This window comes from Nematolebias whitei, chromosome 16, assembly GCF_014905685.2.
Source record: "Nematolebias whitei isolate Nwh7 chromosome 16, NemWhi1, whole genome shotgun sequence".
In the NCBI taxonomy this organism is placed as follows: domain Eukaryota; kingdom Metazoa; phylum Chordata; class Actinopteri; order Cyprinodontiformes; family Rivulidae; genus Nematolebias; species Nematolebias whitei.
Genome location: NC_056513.1, coordinates 23,476,624 through 23,502,228, shown reverse-complemented (window position 1 = coordinate 23,502,228; position 25,605 = coordinate 23,476,624). Strand labels below are relative to the sequence as shown.

Sequence of the window (25,605 nt, the reverse complement as noted above, 5' to 3'; positions counted from 1 at the left end):
GGTCAAAGATAAATAACGTCTCTCGTTACATTTCTGTTAAATTCAATGCACGACCTTACACAGTCAGAAAGATGAGGAACTCGTGAATATTGTATGCATATATCTCATATATTGTCATACTACAACTAGTGGCACGTACCTACGTGACTACTACACAAGTAGTTGTGGCTGTCGCCAGCAAACTGGTTGATCCACTATGAGAAGATGCTGCTTATAAGACGAACAGGCCCAACAGTTGACTCGCGGTCTTGTGGGTTGCGGGACGTTTGTTTTTGCACACACCTTTCATAGTTCATGAGACACAGATGCGGAGCTCCTGGTAAACCCCTCCTGCTGCAGTATACATCGCCACAGGGTTTCTTCCCACCATTGTCACCACTCCATCCCTACATCCACCGTTTGGCCACAAATCTATCATGAAGAAATGGCCACACTTTTCAGCAGATAGACTCCTGCTCCATCCAGGAGTTTTTGACCATTTGACCATCAGTAATTTATTGTGTTTGTTTATTCGTGCAGCTGAATGTCCGAGCGCATTTCCACATTGACAAACACGCCCACAGACATCTGACCAATCACGCAATACATTACACATACGCATACACCTGTGGGAAAAAGTTTGGCCTGGACCTTGTGTCGAGAAGGGGTGAGTGAAGCTGCTCCTTGAACAAAATGATGTAATTTTCGTCACGTAACGGCAACAATAAGAGCCGATTTCAGCACTTCGGATGGAATATGTCAGGCCCTTGAGTTTGTTGCAGCTCCTCAGACGAAAGGTATTTTAAAAGACAAATTTCATCAAAGAAGAATCCATCCAGAGGACCTAAAAAAGTTCAATCTGGTCCTCTGGGCATTCAAAAAAAAAAACAAAGCAAAACAAAAAAAAAATTTAGAAACGTTTCGTCTTTCATCCGAAAGACTTCCTCAGTCTGAGGTGCTGTATTCAGCTCAGTCTCTTAAATAGCACCTTCTCAGAGTGGATCAACCAGTTTTGCTGCTGACAACCAAAACCAGCTGCTCACATGGTCAAGAAGGACCATCAGCCTAACAATGGATCATTAGCACACTGATGGCTGTTTACTATTCACAGAGGGTTGAGTGATACTAGCAATAACCTGGAGACAGTAATACATGCATTCATTACATCTAGGCTTGATTACTGCAATTCGCTCCTGTTTGGTATCAGTCAGACCTCCATTGCACGACTACAACTGGTCCAGAATGCAGCAGCCCGATTTTTAACCAGTACAGGCAAAAGAGAGCACATTACACCAGTTTTGGCCTCACTGCACTGGTTACCGGTTCACTTTCGAATCCAGTTCAAAATACTCATGTATGTCTACAAATCACTGAACAGTGTCAAACCCCCCCCCCCCCCCCATCTCTCTGATTTGCTACAACCGTATGTCCCACCACGTTCCCTGAGGTCAGCGGACCAGTTGCTCCTCACAGTTCCAGGAACTCGTCTTAAGCGCAGAGGTGACGGGGCCTTCTCTGTAGCAGGACCAAGACTCTGGAACGAGTTACCTCTGCTTGTCAGACAGGCCCCCTCCCTTTCAGTTTTCAAGTCCCGTTTAAAAACTCACTACTATTCAACAGTTTTCAACACCAGATGATCTGTGTTTTGATCCTGTATGATCCACACTGGTTTGTCGTCATTATCTGCATCGTTTTTTGTCTATATTCTGATTTACCTCATTTTGTATTTTGCTTTGTGTGTTACCTGTTGTTTTGTCTGTACAGCACTTTGGTTGGCCTTGTTGCTGTTTTAAGTGCTTTATAAATAAAGTGGTATGGTATAACAGCATTGTAAGAGGGGGACAGTTGAACCCGGAGGCCTCCACCCCTGTTTAATGATGGACGATTTCTTTTCACAAAGATGGCCTCCTTTACTCCTCTCTCAAACCATCGTTCCTCGCTATCCAGGATGTGAACATCTTCATCCCTGAAAGAGTGACCGCTGGCCAGATGATGTTGATATTCTGTAAAATGTTGGACTTCTTACTGACCACATCAACTCTGTGGATAAATACATCAAGTTCACACGAGAAGATGTAAAAAATGGCAGGTTGACGTTCTTGGACTGTGAGGTCTCAGTCTCTGATAGAGGACATTTGCAAACTGAGGTGTACCGCAAACCCACCCACACAGACCAGTATTTGCAGTTTGACTCCCATCACCCTTTGGAGCACAAGTTAGGAGTCATCAGGACTCTGTATCACAGAGCAGACAGCATCCCCACTAGCTCAGGAGCCAGGCAGAAGGAGAAATCCTACACAAGACAGGCTCTAGAGCAATGTGGATATCCTAACTGGGCCTTCCTGAAAGCAGAGAAGAAACCCAAACAGGACTCCAGTCAGCCATCAGGTGAAAAGGAGGAACCCAGACCCAGACCAGTGGTCATTCCATATGTTGAGGGAGTATCAGAGAAACTGAGACGTTTATTTTCTAAACATAACGTCCCAGTGGCTTTTAAACCCCAAAATACATTAAAGACTGGTTCATCCCAAAGATCCAGTCCCCCGGCACATACAGAGTAATGTTGTGTATGGTCTCAAGCTAAAACCTCAATATGTAAAAGTTTTAATTGATTTATTATAACCTTCACAAAGCAGTGATTTATAATAAATGTTTGTTTTATCATGTTCAACTATCACTACTTAAACAGCAGTTAGGTCAGGTCTCTCTTGTAAATGAGTCCGCGAGGCTCAATGGGATTTACTTGGCTAAATAAAGCTTGAATGAATGAATGAATGAATGAATGAATGTAGTGTTTCTTGAAATGATTTACTTTCAATATGTTGTTTGTATAAAAAAAATCAAAAAAACATTTGACTTCACCAAAAGCGGGCTGCGGTAGCTCAGTGGTCAGTGCAGTGCTCTTCTTGTTCTAAAGTTGCAGGTTTGAGTCCAGGTTGCATCAGGAAGGGCATCTGGTATAAAACCTTTCATGCAAGTTTACTCACTGTGGCAAACCCTGTGTAAAGGAGCAGCTGAAAAGAAAAAACAATTTCATGTTTTTTAAATACTATATATATATATATATATATATATATATATATATATATATATATATTCTTTTAATTACTTTATAGTAATTTACAATTAGTATGCTGCTTATTAGTGACTGTTTCTTGTGATTTCTTTATACTTACCAGCCAGTTCATCAACAGACAAACTTTTGCTTATCTGAAGTTTAAATATTTATCTATTCACAGTATTAACACAACTACCATATTTTCTGCCGTACACATCGCACCGCCCTATAAGTCACATCAGTCCAAATATGTTTAAAAATGTGGAAAAATCCATAAATATGTCGCTTCGTCATATAAGTCGCATCTATTACGCGTCACCGCTGACAACCTTGAAATGTGAGCCAGTGTTGTGCCAAAAATCAATTGGCTGCCAAATGGCAGCTGCGGAGGCGTGCACGGGAGGACTTTAACAAGAATTTAACAAGATCAACACCTAAAATTAAAATCATTAAAACCTAAAATTATGTAATTTCCCTCTGGGATTAAAAAAGTATTTTTGAATTGAAATGAATTCGAAAAACTATTTTTTGTTAGCTCTAAATTATAGTAAAGGTGTGTCTCAGTCTAACTTTTGCTTAATAAATGCACTTTGATGGTCAAATCAGCTGCATTTTCAAAAGCTGATACTCGGAAACATGAACGCACAGAGGGACGACTCACTGTCCATTTGTTAGAAATTTAACAAGATAACCACCTAAAACAATTATTTGTTATCTCGACTTTGTAATAAAGGTGTGTCTTGTCTTGACCGTCAAATCAGCTGAATTTTGCCGGGGCGGTGCAGCGAAACGAAGCTGATGGTTGCTCCAGGCAGACGACCCGTCTGTCAAGCCGATTGTGTCGTTAATAGCCACTTTTACGTATTAAATAAATTAAATTCAGTTTATTTATATAGCGCCAAATCGCAACAGAAGTTGTCTCAGGGCACTGAACAGAAAAAAATTCATTTATAAAATAAGTTAACAGAAACATTCATATTTAAAAATAATAATTTAACATTATTTATCTGGGGCAGCACGGTGGCGCAACTGGTAGAGCTGCTGCCTCTCAGCGAGCAGGTCCTTGGTTCAAACCCCAGTCCAGGGGCCTTTCTGGGTGGAGTTTGCATGTTCTCTCCGTGCATGCGTGGGTTTTCTCCAGGTGCTCCGGTTTCCTCCCACAGACCAAAAACATGCATGTTAGGCTGATTGGTAACTCTAAATTGTCCCTAGGTGTGAGTGAGAAAGTGAATGGTTGTTTGTCTCGTTTGTCTCTATGTGGCCCTGTGATGGACTTGCGACCCATCCAGGGTGTACCCCGCCCCTCGCACAGTGATTGCTGGACATGGGCACCAGCGACCCCCGTGACCCAAAATAGAATAAGCGGGTAAAGATAATGGATGGATGGATGGATTATTTATCTGAGGAGCAGACTGCTTTGAGTTTAACTCCATTACATGATACGACGGCATGCCATACTAATTGACTTCCATCTAGTGGCTGAAAATGGTACTGTTGGATATTTTTTTCAGTCAGAATGAATGAATACGGTCATATCTCAGCCAAAAATTGGTTTATAAATATGGGGAAAAATCCATAAATATGTCACTTCAGCCTATAAGTCACAGTGCATTCAAATTATGCAAAAAAAAAACAAAAAACATGACTTATACAGCTAAAAATATGGTAAATATCTTACTCTAATGTCAAAAACAATGAGTGATGTAGTCACCATTTAAACACAGAGGTGCTTGTTTTGTTCTGATCTCCAGGTGGACATAGAGCCGGCTTCCAGGATCCAGCAGATCGTCGGAGGAAAGGGACAAAAGAGGAAGAGAAGTAAAAAGGAAGTCGTAAAGGCCCCACGCAGGAAGAGAAAAGGTACAGTCTATTTTAAGTTATTAAAAGTCTCTTAAGCATGTTTTAAGGTGTAAAAATGAAAGCTGACCAATTTTTTTATTTTCTCTTTTTGTCGCAAAGAGCCCAAAGTACGCTCTGGTGCCCATGACGAGGCCGACCACAAGGCTCTAAAAATGATGACCAAGCGGAGAGTTCACTGGTCTGTTCAGGAAGACTCGGTCATAATGCTCTGCTCTGTGGCCTCGCATGCGCTCAACAGCAAGGTACAAACAAATATGTGTCCTTCCATCCATTTTCTTTTCTGCTGAATCCTTTTCAGGATCTTTGGGGTGGGGTGGGGGAGAACTGGTGTCTGTCAGTGGTCAAGAGGCAGGGCACATCCTTGACATGTCACCGATCCATCACAAGGAAGAAATGCATGTTTGTAAATCTTTAACCACCCTATCATCAGAGTGATGGTGGTCAGAATATCATGAGAGCCTCTGAGAAACGCTACATTAAAACCTCAGTTCCACTGAATTTAGTTCTCTACAGTTTTCTCTGTTATAAATTAAAGCAGGGGTGTCAGACTCATTTACAAAAGTGGGCTGAAATTAAAACCTTTTTCAAACTAAGGGCCAATTTCAGAATCTACATTAACTCAAGTTAGATACTCAACATCTTTTCTTGGTTCCAGGTTCCTCAACAAGAGTTTGACTGGTCTCATTTGATGTTCCCTGCTTCACTTTCAGCATCATAATTCACATTCAGATTTGGTTTATTATTGCCGTCGTCACTGAACAGGACTCACAGACTTGGCACTTGCTTCGGCATAAAGGTGCGAATAAAATATAAAAGATGAAAGAAAAACATATGTACACCAGTACAATAAGTCAAAGATGACTGTAAAAATTAAAATAACAAAAGTATGTTTAACATATCTTGGGGCCAGATAAGATGTCAACGAGGGCCACATTTGGTCCCTGGGCCTTGAGTTTGACAAATATGAATTAAAGGATATTTTATAAATAATTTTAAAATGATTAAAAAAATATTAGACCAAATAATCTTTTTGCCAATTAATTAGGAAGAGTTTTGTCTTTTTTATTATAATAATCTGTGTTGGCCTCACTTGAGCACATTAGGGTGAGAGTGAGTTAAAGGCGCTCACATCTGTGGGCAGCAGAATATGGACTAGGTGTTTCCACCTCCTTTGTTGATCACAGTTGAAGTTTCGAGATCTTTTACATTCTGGGATGAACTACATACAGACTTAATTTAATTTTTCTTTTCACTGCAATTTAATTATAAAACCCCTTAAAACTCCTCAATGGAACAAAGTGGAAATAAGTTGAAAATGTTACTTTTTGTGAAAATGTGAGTATTTTTATGCTTTAAACTGAATACTGTACATACTAAACCTTGAATAACATAATAATGTGTACTGATCTGCATTGGGGCTCAGTTTTTTTAAAAAAAAATTTAAGAGCAGTAGGTGTATAAACATAAAAAATTATTTTTGAGTCATAAATAAACAAATTGGCTTCATAAATCAGGCATTGAAAAACAAACATTATTCAAGCTCTAGAGACTAGACAAATTTCACTACAGTTGAAAAACAGAAAAACAAAAGTTGGGTCGAATTCACAGCAGGCACCTGTAGTGAACTTGACCTGATGTCAAATCAATGACCTTAGGATCATATGGTCAGGAACTGTCATTTCATTGATCTGCATCTAGAAATACAGGTTGATCGATCCTGAGACTTTCTTTCTTGAATTAATCAAGTGGAAAAGACAATTCTCTATGATCATTACTATTTTACAAATGTTTTGATAATCAAATTGTGTTAGTTCAAACAATGTTTACAGGTTGAAGTGAACTACTCATTTTTATTTACTTAAACAGTAGTAATGATTTTTATTCCTCATTCAAAGAAGAAATCAGGGTAATATGCATTTCTTGATTTTTCTGTCTTCAATGAGCAAATTTGTAAGTGTGTTAAAGTTCAGGCTTCGGTCAACTAAAATGTTTACTGAAAAGAAATGTCATGTTTAACTTTCACAGCAGATACTAGGAGTAGAGACGCCACTAAGTCTGGTTTTTCCATGATATCTTTCTGTCTGTTTTTAAACAATCCTTGACTTTCCATAACACCTTACATCACAAACCACACCTCTGTTCTGGTTCATCCACGAATCAGAAAGCTCTCAAATGAACCGGAAGTAGAGCCCATTTTAAATGTGGCAACTTCCCAGTTCAACAGTAGAGTTGAGGATGGAAGAGTTTCCAGAGTTCGAAGAGTTTTGAGAGTTCCAGAGTTCAAGAGTTGAGAAGAGATGGGTTACAGTGTTTCAGAGTTCAAGAGTTCAGAGTTCTGAAGGAGTTCAGAGTTCTTAGAATCCAGAATGCAGAGCTGAACCAGAGACGATTTTGGGAATTATAACTTCTGTTTGGATAACCTCGCACGACTCTCGAGATATTTTAGCTGTCCTCACGGAGACGCTGAAAGAGTCAAAAGGAGAGCTCTACACCGACGCTGAAGCTATCGTCTGCAAGGTAAAAGTTCTATTTCGACCAAGCGTACCGTTGGCCAAGCTGATTTCAATGGAGCGTGCTGTTCTGGTTAAAACAGATAAATTCCCTCACACATCTCTCTGTAAGATAAATCTCCATTTTCCATCTTTAAACTCTCCTTTCTGCTAGAAAATTAATCCAGATGTTTTCATTAATGTCTGTGGTGAAGCAACGGAAAACCATGGCCGTATGGTTTTCCTGGTTGTAAAACTGATTAATTGATGTCTGCCGTTTTAGCTGAAAAGTGAAAACAATCGCCGTATTGTTCTCACTCCCTGTAAAACTATGCTGTTGTTATTTTCATATTTTGCCAAATTAATGTAAATGTTTGATGTTAAACTTTGATTCTGTAAATAAATGACCGCATTCATTTTGATGGGTCAAAGATAAATAACGTCTCTCGTTACATTTCTGTTAAATTCAATGCACGCATGTTACACAGTCAGAAAAATGAAGAACCCGTTTAATGTATGAATATGATTCGTGGATGAACCAGAACAGAGGTGTGGTTTGTGATGTAAGGTGTTATGGAAAGTCAAGGATTGTTTAAAAACAGACAGAAAGATATCATGGAAAAACCAGACTTAGTGGCATCTCTACTCCTAGTATCTGCTGTGAAAGTTAAACATGACATTTCTTTTCAGTAAACTTTTTAGTTGACCGAAGCCTGAACTTTAACACACTTACAAATTTGCTCATTGAAGACAGAAAAATCAAGAAATGCATATTACCCTGATTTCTTCTTTGAATGAGGAATAAAAATCATTACTACTGTTTAAGTAAATAAAAATGAGTAGTTCACTTCAACCTGTAAACATTGTTTGAACTAACACAATTTGATTATCAAAACATTTGTAAAATAGTAATGATCATAGAGAATTGTCTTTTCCACTTGATTAATTCAAGAAAGAAAGTCTCAGGATCGATCAACCTGTATTTCTAGATGCAGATCAATGAAATGACAGTTCCTGACCATATGATCCTAAGGTCATTGATTTGACATCAGGTCAAGTTCACTACACACCTATTATTATCCACCTGACAAAAGGTTTCTTAACTTTGTATCTTACTCTTCTGTCAACTTTAATGTGGCCTGAACTGTAATTTGTACCCCCACAAATGTTATATCAAAACGACAGGCTTTGAGCCGTGATGTGTGCCATTACTTTTATTAGTGTTTCGAGTTACCATGGCGACGTCATTTGCTAACAAAGAAGTCATTTTTCTTTTTCAAAATGCCTGACAGAACTCATTCAACCTTTATTTAAACAGGTTAGTCCCACCGAGCCACGAGGACCCATTTACAAGAGAGACCTGGATTTTAACAAAGAGTGATGGCAACAGTGGACAACAATGACAATAGACAATCATAACGGATTCATACAAATGTGTTTTTTTACACAACGCTGATTCTTTGCGATAGATATTGAGCTGAAACTTGCTCTGATCGTAGCTGAGAGTGAGTTTTCAAACATTCCTAATGCTAATCAAAAATCCAAGATGGCCACCTGAGCTAAAAAGGAAAATACTATAAATCGGCTAATTTTTAGATATATTGAGCTAAAATTTTGTGTGGCGATGGCTGAGAACGTTTCCCATTACACATGGAATCCACATCAAAATTGCAAGATGGCCGCCAAAGCTACATTTAAATGCTTTAACTAAGCTATTTTCACGCATATAGAGTTGAAATTTGGTGTGGTTATAGCTGAAAATGTTCCCAGTCTCATGCTGAATCCAAATAAAAAATCCAAGATGGCCACTTAAAAGAAAAAAATGACTATAACTCATTGATTGTTTGGGCCATATTGAGCTGATAACTGGTATAGTGGTAGCTGAGAGTGAATCACAACACATAGTCCTGTCAAATCAAAATTTTTAATTGGCAGCAGCGTGGCAGTCCCCGTCAAAGTTTCTCCAGGAACGTTCTAGCTTTAGCTGTTTGTAAGGTTTCCCATTCACATCTAATTTTATCTTTTTGGATATAACTTTATGACTCCTTGTTTTTGTGTTTTACAGTTAAAGAGAGCGTTTGTACCGTACTGCATCGTAAGAGACCTGCTCCATTCAGAGTTTGAGATATCTGTGGATAAAACATCCCTGGCTGTCGGACGTCGCTCAAGATACATACTCAAAAATCCTCAAACGCATCTGAACTACAGGTGGGTGCAGGTGCTAAACTGGTGCGCGTTTTCCAAAATGGAGTCTCCCATCAAGTTTTCAATATGAGTATTTGGTGCAGGATCAGTCTGGCTGAAATGTACCAGGATAAAACGTTGATGAGTCAGTTGGAGGACAACAAACCTGCGGACCCTGATAACGCCGAGGTGTGTTCATGTGTGTGTGTTTTGTGTCTCTAGTTCAGGCTAATGGCTCTGACTCGACCTGAACATTTGCCCCGTTTTGTTTCAGGATTGTGCCAAAGCGTTCACAGAGTTTGTCCGTATTCTCAGACAGAAGTTCACCTCGATCATGAACACTCAGGATTTCATCATACCTGACTCCAAACAGGAGCTCTTCTCACGGTACAAACACGTGATTTTGTTTGTTTTTATTTAAAACAAATGAGAATAAAGTCAAGAGTTCCCAGTGACTCTGAGGAAAAAGGGAAAAACCTGGAAAATGGCTTTCACGTTTTCCAGACAAGAATAACTCAAGGAATTTACCGATCTGCTGATTGAAAGATGATCTTTCTGAGATTTGACGTGTACATGTATTAATGCTAGTATTTTAGTACCACTGAGTCCATGTTCTGCTTCTACAATACACAATACATGTATCCTTACGGATTGGCTATGGTGGCTCTTTAGTATCTTATGTAGTTTTAGTATATCTTACATTATAATTATTTACTAGAAGTTAATTCAACCTTTATTTATACAGGTTAGTCTCATTGAGCCTCGAGGACTCATTTACAAGAGAGTAGGGCTGGACGATATGGCCAAAACTTTTATCACAATATATTTCTTAATTTCAGTCAATAGCGATATAATTCGGTATCAATATAAACAAAATAAAAGCCTCAGAAAAACTGTATAAACTGTAGAAAAAAATTAATGTTCACCTTTTATTTGTATATAACCTTCAAAGAAATTTGAAATCACATCAAATAAACATAAAACTCTCAACTTTATCAGCATTAATAGTTTTAACTTTAAACAACAACATAACCAAACAATTTGCTGCATGGGTTTCTCTTGATACAGCTGGGGGTGTTGTTTCAGGGACACGTTGGCTCAAACTTTTATTGTGCTTCATCTTCTGACTCTCAGCGTATTCTGTTGAGTGGAAACTCTTCACATGGAACAAGTTAGATGTGTTCCCGCTGGTAGTTGGAAAGACTCTGGCACATTTTGCAGCACACTTAGATAGCTGAACCACTTCCACACCACCGAATTAGTCTTTCCTCGCTTATCACTTATGTCATCTGCTTTCTTTTCGCTTGTGAAAGCTTGTTCGGCCACATTCTGACGGTCATGGGCACTCATTTTGAAGCGAAACCTTACCGTGCGTTGGAGCTTAGCTTGGCCTAGCCTGCTACTGCTGACCCCTTCGAGCTGTGGTGTACATCACCACACACTTACGTCGTCGTGTCGCAGCTTTTTCTGTTCAGGTTGAAACTGAAGCAGCCGCTTCAACCCGAACAGAAAAAGAAACGCGTCAGTGAAACGCTGTATTCATATCAAAATGTCAAAAATGTGCTTAAAATCACCGTTATTGAATGAAATTATATTGTGATATATATCGATATCGAATTATTGTCCTGCCCTGCAAGTGAGACCTGTTTTTAACAAAGGATGATGACAAAGCGCCGACAAAACCAAAGTGATGTTGTTTTCGAACAGGAAGTCGGTCCCAGCAGTCCTTCCTTGTATTTTATCTTCGAATGGTGTTCCTGTTGAGTTTGTCCATTCCTACAAATACTTTGGTATCTTGGTCAATTTGCATCTTTTTAAGGCCCACGTCGAAAACTTGGTAAAGAAACTGAAAATTAAACTGGGTTTCTTTTTCAGAAAAAGATTCTGTGTAACTCTGAGCGCCAGGAAACGCCTTGATTGCAGTAGGCATGTACCGTGGGCTACAGTACAGTACACTTGCTGTTCTGTCCGAATGTGACTGGGCTCGCCACCTAAGATGCGAAGTTCTGAGCATTTCATGTGACTGAAATAACTCCTGGAATTTCAGGATTTACTCAGGGAAAAATCAGAGAAAGCTCACAAAATTTAGTTTTCCTGAAATGCTGGGGACCCTGAAAGTAAAACTCTGTGTTTTACAGGTTTAAAATTTCTGCTATTGATGATGGAAAGCCGTTTAAGTGCAAAGACGTTTTAAACAGGTAAGAATGTAATTCAGTTCTTCCTTGTTTTCCTGTTGCAAATGCTCTTTTGTTCTTACTGTTTGTTTATATTTTCTCACCACAGCAAAGTTGAAATTTATGCCATAGTATTGCATAATTTGATCCAGAGTACTCTGGCCATGACCAACAGTCAGATGAAGACTTCCAGGTCCTTTCAGGTACCAAAAAAAAAATTTCACAAAATGTCTTCGTCAGATATCAAGATGATGATCACACACTCAAGTTTTTACAGTTTCTGTTCTTGTGAGTAGATAAAACTGTGAAGGTAACAATGCTATAATGATGTATTTCTGTATTTCTTTAACCCAGATTAGTTTCTCCCAGTATGACCTTCTGTTAAAAAGTCATAAAAGTCTGCTGTTGTTTAATGTCACAATTTTTATTTCCATTTTTTAGGACTTTGATAACTTTAAAATATTAGATCAGGGATTACAATGTGTACAGGATCAATGTTGAGAAATAGTTTTGTAGATAAAAATCTTATAGTAAAATTTATTTTCGATGTGTCTTTAAGACCTTTCACACGTACAGTCAGTACGACCAGGAGCTGCTGTGCCAAGTGTTCATCCAATCCAGGAAAAGGCGTCTGCTCAACCGTCGTCGTGTCGGTCAGACGTTGGGGCCAAAGAAGAATCGAGGCCTGCCCATCCTGCCCATGTCCTTCCAGCTGTCCCAAACCTACTACAGGTACACACTCACTGAGAGAAAACTGCTGGGAATGGAAAACATGCTTTTTTTTAAATTCATTGGAAAAGATAACTTTAGTTATTTCTGCTGCCTTTTATAAAAATTTTAACAAAAAAACATATTTCTGTCACAATGATTATGTGACTAGCATAACACATTCACTGAAATGTGTACTTATTAAAAAAAAGAAAAAATATATTAGGGATGCACGATATTATCGGCATTGTATCGGTATCAGCCGATTTTAGCGATAACGTTAAATATCGGATATTGGCCATTCCATCAAAATTACTCAGAGGGTAAAATGTTGCAGGAGATACAATGAGCACCATGCCATTTTTCTTTTGTCAACTTTAAAAAAAATTTCTAGTAAACATTTTTAAGGAAGATTGAACCTACTTTAAAACTTCCATGTTTTTGTACATTTCTCTTCGACAGGCATTTTTCGTGGCGCTTTCCTCATTCGCTGTGCACCGATTCCTTCTGCTTCCTCCGGAGTTTGATCACCAACGGCTGCGGGGACGAAAAGCCCGTCACTACTTTCTATTATGAGACTGAAAACCGCTCTCAGAATGGCGAGGAGGTGTTGGAAAGAAAAACCGAGCCGTCACTAAAAGAAAAGCGGAGCCGGGCAAAAGAAGATGGCAGCCGAGCAGGCACACCACAAACCGGAACTCCAGAAGCGAAAATCGCGAAGGACCAAGATGGCGTTCAAAATCCAACGCAGGCAGAAGAAATGTCAGATACCAACAATGAGAAAACCGTAACAAAAAGCACAACAGATGAACAGGAAAAGCTACAATGTTCTCTAAAATCTGAACCTGGTGATGCTCCATCGAGCAGAGCGCTGACGGATGATCAGCAGCAGTCATCAGACAGTTTGGCTGCTTCGTTACAAACGACTGAAGCTTCAGAGGATCCTCCAGATGTGTCAGACATGCTGCGCTTCTCCCTGAACTCTCTAGGTGGAGCCTGTCTCGTCTCGCTCAGCCTCATGTCTTTGGGACTGCTGAGCGTCTTCGTGTCCATCCCCAAACAGATCGTGATGGTGGACAGCAACCTGGTGGACAAAGATGTGGTGAAGAGGTGAGAGACCGTTGATACACGGGTGAAATTAGTGTCTTTATTTAAAGAATAATAATTTTTTAAAAAGATTAGGAATGAGATCATCAGAGGTACAGCACAGGTTGAACAACTGGGTGATAAAGTTAGAGACCAGACTGAGATGGTTTGGACATGTCCAGAGGAGGGACAATGGGTATATTGGTAGAAGGATGTGATAAATGCAGCTGCCTGGAAAAAGACAAAGAGGAGACATATGGATGCAGTTAGAGACATGGAGGTAGTTGGAGTGAGGACAGGATGCAGAGGACAGAGTGAGATGGAGGAGGGTGACTCGCTGTGGAGACCCCTGAAGAGGGAAAAGCTGAAAGAAGAAGAATTTAAAAACAACTGACTCATGGACATTCACTTGTTTGAAGTACTGGAAACATTTACAGACATACAGGCTTTTGTTCTAGAATTGCGACGCTCAATGTGACTGCATGTTGGAGCAGCTCTGTTACTTTCATTCTGACATTTTGCTTTTGGAAACTTCCTCTTTTTTCTGGATGTAAATCACATTTTTTGTGACGATTGTTTCCTCTGGTATCGGATGCTGTGAAGCTGGAAGAATATTTACTGAAACTTTTTTAGTTTTGGACATTTGTTATGATGTGTAACCATAACAACAAGGTGGTTTATATACCTGGGAGCAGCTGATCAACACCTCAAAAGCTCAAATAATATCTCAACTACATCCCCAATTCTCAAATGAGTTGAAAAGGAGGTGCTGTAGATGCATTCCCGTCTCCTTGCCGGCTGTGCTCGAGTGCCTGACCACTGAGATCCTGGAGCTGGCAGGAAACACAGCTCGGGACAGCAGGACAGGGTCATCCCCTGGTACCTGCAGTCGGTTGTTTACAGTAACGAGGAGCTTGGTAGCCTGCTGGGAGGTTCTTGAGATGGCTCTGGGAGAAGATCAGCCCAGCATTTGGGCGGTCCTGCTGCCTGGAGGAACCGAGAGGCCAGCCTAGTCTGGGTGGACGGATTGGACGGCATCTGCGGCCAGTTTCTTCGGATCCACTGTGGGACGGACCTTTACAAGAAATTCTTCCTGCCTACAGCCATCAGTATCTCTTAACAAACATCTTTTAATGAAACGAGGAGAATGAGTTACAACATTTAATTTCCCTTTGGGATTAATAAAGTATTTTTGAATTTAATTTAATTTAATTTTGTGTCACAATCATGAAAAACCAACACATTTACATGAAAAACAGTTAAAACAAAACAGCCTCACACCTCTTTTGTTTTAAAGTCATAAAGTTAAAGTCACTTCTTTGATTTGAGCTGATTGTTAATGTTGGCAGACTGAACAATAGTTCAAAAGCTCTCCTGCTGAATTAAAAATGTGTTGATGGTCCATCAGAACTGATACTCCATGCCAGAATCTGCTGAATTTAGGTTTCTGGCCTGAGGTGGGTTAAACATTTAAAACTGTTTTTTTTTTGTTTTTTTATCCCTCCATTATAAGAGTTAGTGGGGTAGTCATGGAAATTATTTCTTCTAATGTCCAGTTTCCTGTTTCTATCACTGCTGTGCAGTTTTCTATTCACTGAAGCAAAACTGTTTTTTAAATTATCAGCAAGAATACATTTGTTTTTTCACTAAAATACATCAAATATACCCTTGTTATTTTTCAGCTGTTCTTTTTTTTAATTAATTAATTGTTTTTTTTAAATGAATTGGTGAAGTGGTGGCGCAGAGGTTAGAGAAGGTGGGCCTGTGATCGGAAGATCGCTGGTTCAACTCCCGGTACCGACAACATCAAAATGTGGTTGGGAAAGGTGAAGCGCCCACACCTGCCTCCACTCTCATTTCCCCCACTCTGGGCCCATGAGCACCCCCACCACCTGCACCCTCGGGTGCCATAGATAGCAGCTCTCTGCTCCACACAGAGGGCTGTGGTAGCTCGGTGGTCTGTGGTTCTGTTAGAAAGGGCATCCAGCGTAAAAATAATTGCCAAGTCTTCGTGCGGCTTAGTCGCTGTGGCGACCCCTGAAAGAAGGGAACAGACGAAGTTTCATTTTTATGAATCAACAGAATGAAACAACATTCAAACCAACATACAAAACCCACAAGAATTCTTGTTTCTTTATTTCCAGTATGGCTTCATTGGAAGGCGATGACGACGATGATGAGGATGGCGGTGAGGAGTGTGAGGGGAAGAAAAGGCTTCAAGTATCTTCACATCAAGCGTCGCACACCAATTACTTACTGATGCGAGGATACTGCTCTCCTGGCATTGGTAAAGCTTTGGATGGATGGTTTCAATAAAATGGTTGAACGTTAGAACCCTAAAATGGTAACAACAGAAATTGTTGTTTTCAGAGAACCAAAGACAACTAGAGAAACTTCATTTCCTGCAAAAATGCAGTATGAATGCTTTATTGCTAAAGAACTTGCTGAAAATCAGCTGAAATTAACTAAAACATGGTGAAGTGTAGCTGAAATGGAAGAACAAGCCTAAGTTAGTAGAAGAAAGCAGAAAGAACACATATTTGCTGAATTAGGTTTAAATAATCATAAATGAACATAACATTTAGAAAATTAGCTATAAAAGCTGAAATTAGCAACAACAACAAAAAAGTAGCTGAAAAGGCAGGAAGAAGCTTAAATTGCCAGGAGGAAGTGGAGAGCACAACTGTTCCCAAATAGGCTGAAAGAAGCCAAAAAGAGCACAAAGAAGTGGAACTTATCTGGAAAAAAAGCAGAAGTTTTCAATAAAACAAACCAACAAACTGCTGAATAGTACCTAAAAAGCAGAAATAATAATAATAATAATATGCTATGTGTTGTCATCATTGTATGTTCTCATAAAATGGCAAAATGCATTCAACCATCACACCTGAGATACACCCAGGTGGAGCAGTGGGTGAACGCCCATGGAGCAATTGGGGATTAGGTGTCTTGCTCAGAGACACCACTACATGTGGGAATGGCTGGTAGTCGAACCTGGAGTTTCTGGTCCCAGTTCGGCTGCTCTGCCTCTACCCCCATCTTGGCCCCCAAAAGAAAGGAGCACAACAAGCTGAAATTAGCAGAAAAAAGTTAGAAGAAGCACAAAAATGTTGTAGTTAGCAGAAAGAATCTGAAAAGATCACAAAACAGCTGAAAGTAGCTGAAAAATGTTTATAGTTGCACAAGAGAGCTGAAAGAAGCTGAACCAGAACAAAATGTGAAAGGAGCAGTAAAAGGTTGTAAACACATCTAAAGATTTGAAGGATGGAAAATGAGCTCGATTCATTTTCTATGAGAAAAAATATCAGAAAAAGCTAAATATTTCAAAAAGCTAAAGTTGCACCAATACCAAAACTCATAGCATTAGAGTTGCATTCGGGCCTAAAAAAATCAGACAGTCAGTGGATTATTATAGTTATTACAATATTATAGTTATTAACGGTCAGTGGACGCGCATGGCTGATGATCCAAATTGGTTCGTCAGCTGTTTGCGTCCGCTGACGCAATCAAAAGCCCGACACCGACCCGGTGCGGGCCCGGGTTAGAAATGGCAGCTCTACATAGCACCCTTCTCCTGAACGAGCTGAACATTTTGATTTATGATTTGTTGAAATAGTACAAAAATTGTGGAACGAGAAAGATACAGAAAAATTTACAGAAAAAGATGGATCACAATAGTGTGAATGCTTCATAAACATTCGCACAATAAAACAGTCTGATTTTCAGGGTTAGTTATTGATGTAAGTGGACTCAGATGTGAAACATTTCAAACAAAGTGTATTATCTCGTTTTATCGAGGGAAAAACAAAATGTTTCAAACAAAATCATCAAAATGTGCAACAGAAAGAAGCTTTTTAAACTGAAACGTAGAAAGTGGAAGGTGAAGTGTTGAAATAAACGTGTACAAACAGTTTTTAGATGTGTGTGCCACATATTTCATGATTTAATTGTATAATTTCGAAAAGTCAAACAAAAATTTGTTGTCAAATAAAAATAAACGTAATTTCTAGTCCAACCTGTGCAAAACAACAACAGTTGACTAAAACTTTGTTTTGCAATTATCAGTTGGATATTTTAGTTTTGGACTTCTGTTGAAACAATTTAATCAATCAACAAATGTCTTTATCAGCTAATCCTTAATTTCATTAAAGCATGTTTATTTCAGCCTAACTTGGAGTTGTTAATAGTTCTGGGTTTATTTCTAGTCAAAGTGGGTACCCTGAGCACGAACGATAACATCGTGGTGGAGTCGTGTATTTTAAGGCTGAAGCTGCGCGACACACCTGCTCATCATTGTTTCATCGATCAGCGTAAGTATTTATGCACACAGATCCTTTAAAAACATGTTTTATCAGCAGAAAAGTGTTAAATTTTTATTTATATTATTCTTTATTTTAAGTCTCTCCATCATTAAACTTGACCAAATGCGGCCCGTCCTTGCTGCCCTCCATCTTTACCTCCTTCGTCCGTTCACCAAACTCGACTCCACCCAGCGTGGAGGAGTGTGAAAGGCTTTTCGTCCAGGAGCGAGGATACACCGCTCAGGATATTGAAGCGTGCGCTCAGCTCAGGAGGAGCTTGGACGAAGCTGGTGAGAACGGTTTGGACGCCGATGACGTCCGCAGGGCTCACGTGCACCTGCAGGTGCCGCAGTCTGGACGAACTCGAAGCCTGCAGCAGTACCTGAAGGTGAACACACGCTCGGACCAATGTCCTCGATTAATGTTCTCTTCGTTTGAGCCTTCAGAACTAGTAAGCCTTGTACTCTTACTTCCTTATTAAATCAAATAAAAAAACTATTAGCAGCATTGGGGTACACTGATAACGAAAAATAATTAGAATCTGGAATTTTCTGACTTTTCAGAATTTCTTCATATATATATATACATACAGTGCTTTGTGAAAGTATTTGGCCCCTTGAACTTTTCAACCTTTTGCCACATTTCAGGCTTCAAACAAAGATATAACATTTTAATTTTTTGTGAAGAATCAACAAGTGGGACACAATCGAGAAGTGGAATGAAATTTATTGGATGTGTCAAACTGTTTTTAACAAATAAAAAACAGAAAAGTGGGGCGTGTAATATTATTGGGCCCCTTTACTTTCAGTGCAGCAAACTCACTCCAGAAGTTCAGTGAGGATCTATGAATGATCCAATGTTGTCCCAAATGACTCATGATGATAAATAGAATCCACCTGTGTGTAATCAAGTCTCCGTATAAATGCACCTGCTCTGTGATAGTCTCGGGGTTCTGTTCAAAGCGCAGAGAGCATCATGAAGACCAAGGAACACACCAGGCAGGTCCGAGATACTGTTGTGGAGAAGTTTAAAGCCGGATTTGGATACAAAAAGATTTCCCAAGCTTTAAACATCCCAAGGAGCACTGTGCAAGCAATCATATTGAAATGGAAGGAGTATCAGACCACTGCAAATCTACCAAGACCCGGCCGTCCCTCTAAACTTTCATCTGGAACAAGGAGAAGACTGATCAGAGATGCAGCCGAGAGGCCCATGATCACTCTGGATGAACTGCAGAGATCTACAGCTGAGGTGGGAGAGTCTGTCCATAGGACAACAATCAGTCGTACACTGCACAAATTTGGCCTTTATGGAAAAGTGGCAAGAAGAAAGCCATTTCTCAAAGATATCCATAAAAAGTGTAGTTTAAAGTTTGACACAAGCACCTGGGAGACACCAAACATGTGGAAGAAGGTGCTCTGGTCACATGAAACCAAAATCAAACTGTTTGGCCACAATGCAAAACAATATGTTTGGTGTAAAAGCAACACAGCTCATCACCCTGAACACACCATCACCACTGTCAAACATGGAGGTTCTTTCTTGTAGTGCAAAACAGTGCAAAATATATCAAATGTAGTTTTAGCCATATGTTTTAAACTAAAGAATATGTTGTTAACTCTTAACAGTTTCCAGTCTTCACTTAAGAAATGAACAGCAACAGAGCAGCATTTTACATAGTGCACACTGAAAACACTTAACAAAATTAAAATATTGCTGTCATTTGTTAGTCTAAAGATTGTTGGCCAAGAACACTTTAACAGAGACCGTTGGCTTGAAACAATGTTGCCACCAATGCTAAATGTCCTTTCTGAAGGAGCACTCGTGGCTGGAATGCAAAGTTATTTCTTGGCCATACTTGCCATTCTTGGAAAATCAACCTGGTGCATTCTCCACCAGTCCAGTGGGTCAGTTTCTGACAGACGAAGGTTTGGCTTCAAAAGCAAAAGAGGGGTCCCTCCAGTGGGCGTCTCCTTCCGCTTTAAGGAAAGTTGACACAAAATGGTAACCAGTTTCCTCTGCGGCTTTGACCAGACAGAGTCTCGCAGTAAAATCACACAACACCGTGTTCTTTTCACAGATCAGAGAGCAGGTTTACCCCTTTTTTTTTAGCACCAGTGCACTTTCTAAAGCTAACCAACTCTTACTTTAGCTTTCAACGGAACACAGCGTTTTGCGCACGTATCTGAATACGACAACAGTACGGCAAGCCGGACGTAGTTGGCTTGTAGCTTTGCTACTTAGAACTTGAAGAAAATAGACTTTAACACCATTTACGCACAGTTTTCAACAAAAAAAACTTAACAGTTAAATCTGACAACTCTGATTTTACAGCATCACTGTGGTTAGTCGGTAGAAAACAGATCTCTATCATAGACCAACTGTCTATAGTTTCTACCGTGTACCGTATATATCACACATTCCTACTTTAGAGTTATATACAGTATATACAAAAATAAATATAACATCCCTACTTTGCAGGTTTTCACCTTTCGCAGGGGTGTCTGGAACATAACCCCTGTGATAAGTGAGGGAACACTGTATTATTTTAGGCATTTTTTACTCAGATTTTTACTCCTTTTTCTTTCTCTCCTTAATACTCTTATGACAGTCGGCTCACTGTGATGCTGCCATCACTTTGCCAGACTGTAGGGGATAACTGGGTCTTTTTTAATAAATAGCCGACGCAGAATTGTGTTATTTATATATTGGAATAGAAAAGTCAAGTTTAAAAAGTTGTTTGTATTTGCAATTTTTTTTCTATAGTTGGTGGGATTTTGATTTTCATTTGGGTAGACACTTGTTTAAACATATTATCAGAATATTTATTATTAGGATGTTTTTACAACCATACAAAAAATAAAGCAAGTCAGTAAGTTGTCGTTTTATCAGTTCATCGGTGCAGAGGACAGGTGCCTGACAGTTTTTTTTTTTCTTCAGGATTTACAAGAAGGCCTCCAGGTGGTCCGAGTGGGCAGTGTGGGCGTCCGCTGGGTCCTCATGCAGCACGCTGACCCGTGGCTGCTGACTGTCAACTGCAAACAGCTGCCTCAGTGTCACTTAACGTCTGAGAGACGTCCCTTCCTGAAGAGTCGACACAACATCCCCTTCATGCGCAAGAGATGCAGCAGAGAGCTGCGTCGGGAGACCGAGGAGCCGCCCGCAAAAACACCAGCTGTGGACACGGAAAAGGTTTCTGACAGCGTGAATACGGATGAACCGTCTACCGTAACAGAGATACCTGATGAGGAAGAACAGCAGCAGGAGACGGCAGATGGTGGAGACAAACCACAAAGTTTGGAAAAAGAGGAAGAAGTGCACACGTGTTCTGAAGAGAAGATGGAAACTGAGCAAAGACGGGAAACCAGGAGGAGGACCAGGAGCAGTTTAGACGACAAAAGAGCCGAAGAGGCAGACTCTTTACCATCGGGATCAGCTGATGAGGAGTGAGTATCACCTCTAAGGGGCTAATTGTCTTTTCTTAGTTCATCTTCTCTTATGTCCATCTCCTTGTCCCATTTTCTACTCCGCACAGGGAAAATGTGAGTTTCATCAGCCGGCCGTGGCGTTTCATTGATGGAAAGCTGAACCGGCCCGTGTGTAAGGGCATCCTGGAGGCCGTTCTTTTCCACATCATGTCCCAACCAGGACTCACACAGCAGGCGCTGCTGGAGCATTACAAACACGTTCTGCAGCCAGTGGCCGTGCTGGACCTCGTGCAGGTAAACCGAGTTACCTGTTAGGTTAGCCTTAGTTTATTTTAGCCTACGCATCCAAAACAACATCAAACTAGAGGAATTGCATTTCCTGCAAAAATGCAATGTGAATGCTTATTGGAGAAAAACTTGCTGAAAAACAGCCAAAATTAGCTAAAAAAAAAAAAAAAAGGTTGAATTTTAGCTGAAAAGAATGAACAAGCCTAAATTAGCAGCAGAGCAGAAAGAACACGTACGTATTTACTGAATTAGGTTTAAATGAGAAAATAGCACAAAAATTTGAAAATTATATTAGCTATTAAAAAAAATGGCTGAAATTAGCAACAACAACAAAAAAATAGCTGAAAAGGCAGAAAGAAAAGTAAGTTACCAGAAGGAAATGTAAAGAGCTGACACTAGATTAAAAAAACTTGGAATTAGCTGAAAAGGCTAAAATACCACAAAACAGCTAAATAATAGCTTAAATAACTGAAACTAGCAGAAACAAGCTGAAAGGAGCATAACAAGCTAAAATTAGCATAAGGAAGTTAATTGGGCTGAAAGTAGCAAAAGTTACCACAAAAAACTTGAATTGATCTGAAAACGGCTGAAATTAGCTAAAAAATGCTAAAAAGGCAGCCGAAAAGGTAGAACAAGCTTAACTTAGCAGGCGAAAGCAGAAAGAACACGTGTGTGCCCAATTAGGCTGAAAGAAGTGGAAATGAGCACAAAAAATTGGAAATTAACTGAAAAAAAATCTGAAATTAGCAATTAAAAAAACAGCTGAAAAGTAGCTACAAAAGCAAAAAAAGCTTAAATTACCAAAATGAAGTGGAGAGAGCACGTTTTTGCTCAATTAGGCTGAAAAAAGTTGAAACGATTGCAAAAAATGTGGAATTAACTGAAAAAACTAAAATTAGCATAAAAACAGCTGAATAGTAGCTGAAATAGCTGAAAAAACTGAAACTTGCAGAAATAAGCTGAAAGGAGCTTAACAAGCTGAAATTAGCAGAAAGAAGTTACAAGCACAAAAATGTCATAGATATTAGAAAGGAGCAGAAACCAACTGAAAAAAAGTTGAAAGTAGCTGAAGAAATTTTTTTAAATTTGCACAAGGAAGCTGAAAGAAGCTGAACGAGAACAAAATGTGAAAGGAGCAGTAAAAGGTTGTGAACACATCTAAAGATTTGAAGCATTTAAAATGAGCTCAATTCATTTTCTATGAGAAAAAAAAAAAGGCAGAAAAGGCTAAATATTTCAAAAAGCTAAAGTTGCACCAATACCAAAAGTCATAGCAGGATTGTCCTGAACGAGCTGAACGTTTTGATTTATGAATTGTTGAAATTGTTTGAAAACTGCGGGACGAGAATCACACTGAAAAATGTACAGAAGTAAAATAAACAAACATTGACACAATAAAATATTAACCCTCATGAGCTACATGAAGCGTTTCCTTTTAATAATAATAATAATGTCATCACAATGTCAGCACTGTATGTTTCCATACAATGGCGAAATTAGTCTCTGCATTTAACCCATCCACCACCAGGTGGTGCAGTGGGCAGCTATTGAAAGCACCCGGGGGACATTTTGGGGATGAGGTGTGCTGCCCAGAGACGCCACGTGATGTGCAGTGACTGGGGATCGAACCTGGGACTTTCGGGTCCCAAGCCGGCTGCCCTGCCTCTACATAGTCTAGTTTTATACAAAAGCAAAGTTCAGTCTGCCGTTTAATGAACATGTTGTTTTGCTGTTTTACAGAGCTGGTGTTGCATGTGACAGTACAGATACTGTAAATTAATTTCTCTCTGTATTCCTAATTTGGGCAAGTCATGCCACTTTGATTTGGCCCCGAATAAAAGATTTAATCAAATCCTTCATCATGATACAGTAGCAGCCATTTTTCTTTCTTTCTTTGTTCTTGCTTTCTTTCTTTTACAATTTTCAACTTTATTTTTCCTCAAGTGATTGAAACGTTGAACGTTCGTGGAAAATATTCCCCTAACAGTTACCGTTTGTCCTCCCCAGGCACTTGTAGAGATGGGCTGTGTGACGAAGAAAACTCTGGATAAAGCTCGTAAACCCTCGCTGTTCGCCCGCTCTGCCCGGCAGACGAAGAGCGAGGCCACGTTGGAGGAACCCGACACCATATTCTATGAGCCCACCTTGAGCTGCTGCCTGCGGCTCTGTCAGGTGTTGCCCAACGAACGACACTGGAACGACTTGGCACCATGAGTCTTCCTCCGCCCCACAGTTGCATGGCTCCACCTGGTGTCGCACTTTTAAGGTTTAAAGTGTGCATTAAAATGTTCATTTGCAACGATGATATCTATTTTTTTTAATATATTTGTTCTGTTCCGAGCCAGTTTTCTTGTGCTATACTGTAAATAGCGCTCTTTATTTTTGTTTTTATGCAAAAGTGCGCACGAGTCGTGTTTGTGTTGCAGCAAATTGGGCGATCATCCAGTTCTTGTGATGTAAAGTAACAAAATGTTTAATTTGTAAAAGTGAAAACTTAATAAAGTTCAGCTTCCCCAAGTGGTGAGAGTATAAATAGCAGCTGATCTGCTTTTTATAAACTGTCGTTGCTGTTTTAAGCCTAATCTTTGATTTTTTTATTATTAACTTCAGGGTAATAAGTGCTTAACAATAATGTTCTACCAAAATCTTGTAATAAACTTTGCCGTGAGATTTTCACTTGAAAAATTTACACAAGCACAAATATGTTAGTTAAAAGAAACAGTTTAGTTTTCCACCTCATATAATTTCTACGTAGTTGCTTTTTTCCCTAGTCTTGTTTTTTCTCTCCCCCCCCCCCCCCCCCCATCCATCCACAGCTGATCGTTATTCTTCAGCTCATAAAACAGAAACGTCTGTTCAGTTACTGACACGCTGCGTGTAGACTGCAGCATTAAGGCAGATGCTGCAGAAGTTTGTGCTCTAAGCAGGATAATGGTGTGAATTTTATTTGGAAAAAAATTATATTTAGGTTGAGGGGAAAAAAAAAGACGCGTAGCTATTTTGTTATAAATCGCAAAGATTGAGACAATAAAATGTATGTTGGGCTCTGGAACCAAACTTCTGGAACAAGAAGATGGACTCTTGAACCCTAGAGTTGTGTGGGAGAAGTGTCATTGAAAGTGGAAATGCTCACGAGCCCCTTGGCCTCTGTGTTGGGGTTCTGCTCTGACTGAGCTACAGTGGCTTTCTGACTAGAAATTTATTTTATTTATTCATTTAAAGAAAAAATCACTGAATGAAAAGGGTGCAGAAAGAAGGAAAAAAAATTATTATATCTGCCCCTTATTAAGAAAAAAATATAGATATAAATACAAACAACTCAAGCTTGAACAATCCCCAAAGCAAAAACAAAAAACATCAGGCATTCTTCACATCATACTTTCCTAACAATTTTATCTTACCGGTAATCATCTTTTTAAACATAAGTGGTTTTAGAATTTTTATGGTGATATCGAGGCAATCCCATAATCCTATTCCCTGAATTACAACGCAGCTCTTTCAGACTAGTTCTAAATGGAGGTTTCACAAACATTTCCATTCCCTTAATGTTATGATTCTCTTTTTAAACTAATTTTAATTGAATATTTAGGGGTAGTATTTTTTATGAGCTTTATACATGACTTGTAAAATACTATATTCAACCAAATCAACATTTTAATAATTTCAACTGATGAAATAATGAATATATTTGTTGGCTGACCATAGCACTTCCTACTAATAATTCTTATAGTTATTTTTTGTAAAATAAAATAGGGTTTGTAATTGTTTTTCATGCTTTTCCCCAAACTTCAATACAATATATTAAATATGGAACAATTATGACATTATACAATATATACAAAGCTTTGTCATTCAGAAACTCTTTTACTTTAAACACTAATGCAATTGATTTTGCTGTTTTTTTATTCTTAAGTAATTTACATGAGATTTCCACGTCAGCTTCTCATCAATAACGACACCAAAAAGTTTATTTCATTAAGTATGAATTTCAATACTGTCAATTTTAAATGGGACTTTGATCATTTTATTTGTATTACTAATTATAATGCA

At 39.2% G+C, this 25,605-nt stretch overlaps 1 protein-coding gene across 1 annotated transcript in view; it reads left to right on the top strand.

The window, feature by feature from the left end:
- The window catches only part of LOC119422432 (general transcription factor 3C polypeptide 1), a 46,449-nt gene extending 22,680 nt beyond the window's left edge, over positions 1 to 23,769 (top strand). The window contains exons 26-40 of the mRNA XM_037689804.1: positions 4,789 to 4,897; positions 4,997 to 5,139; positions 9,452 to 9,594; positions 9,675 to 9,759; positions 9,845 to 9,957; positions 11,709 to 11,768; positions 11,854 to 11,947; positions 12,304 to 12,476; positions 12,915 to 13,562; positions 15,683 to 15,825; positions 17,744 to 17,848; positions 17,938 to 18,227; positions 20,780 to 21,285; positions 21,375 to 21,561; positions 23,563 to 23,769. Coding sequence (XP_037545732.1) covers positions 4,789 to 4,897; positions 4,997 to 5,139; positions 9,452 to 9,594; positions 9,675 to 9,759; positions 9,845 to 9,957; positions 11,709 to 11,768; positions 11,854 to 11,947; positions 12,304 to 12,476; positions 12,915 to 13,562; positions 15,683 to 15,825; positions 17,744 to 17,848; positions 17,938 to 18,227; positions 20,780 to 21,285; positions 21,375 to 21,561; positions 23,563 to 23,769 — 3,006 coding nt within the window. The remainder of the gene's footprint in view (positions 1 to 4,788; positions 4,898 to 4,996; positions 5,140 to 9,451; positions 9,595 to 9,674; positions 9,760 to 9,844; positions 9,958 to 11,708; positions 11,769 to 11,853; positions 11,948 to 12,303; positions 12,477 to 12,914; positions 13,563 to 15,682; positions 15,826 to 17,743; positions 17,849 to 17,937; positions 18,228 to 20,779; positions 21,286 to 21,374; positions 21,562 to 23,562) is intronic.
- The last annotated feature ends 1,836 nt before the right edge of the window (positions 23,770 to 25,605 follow it).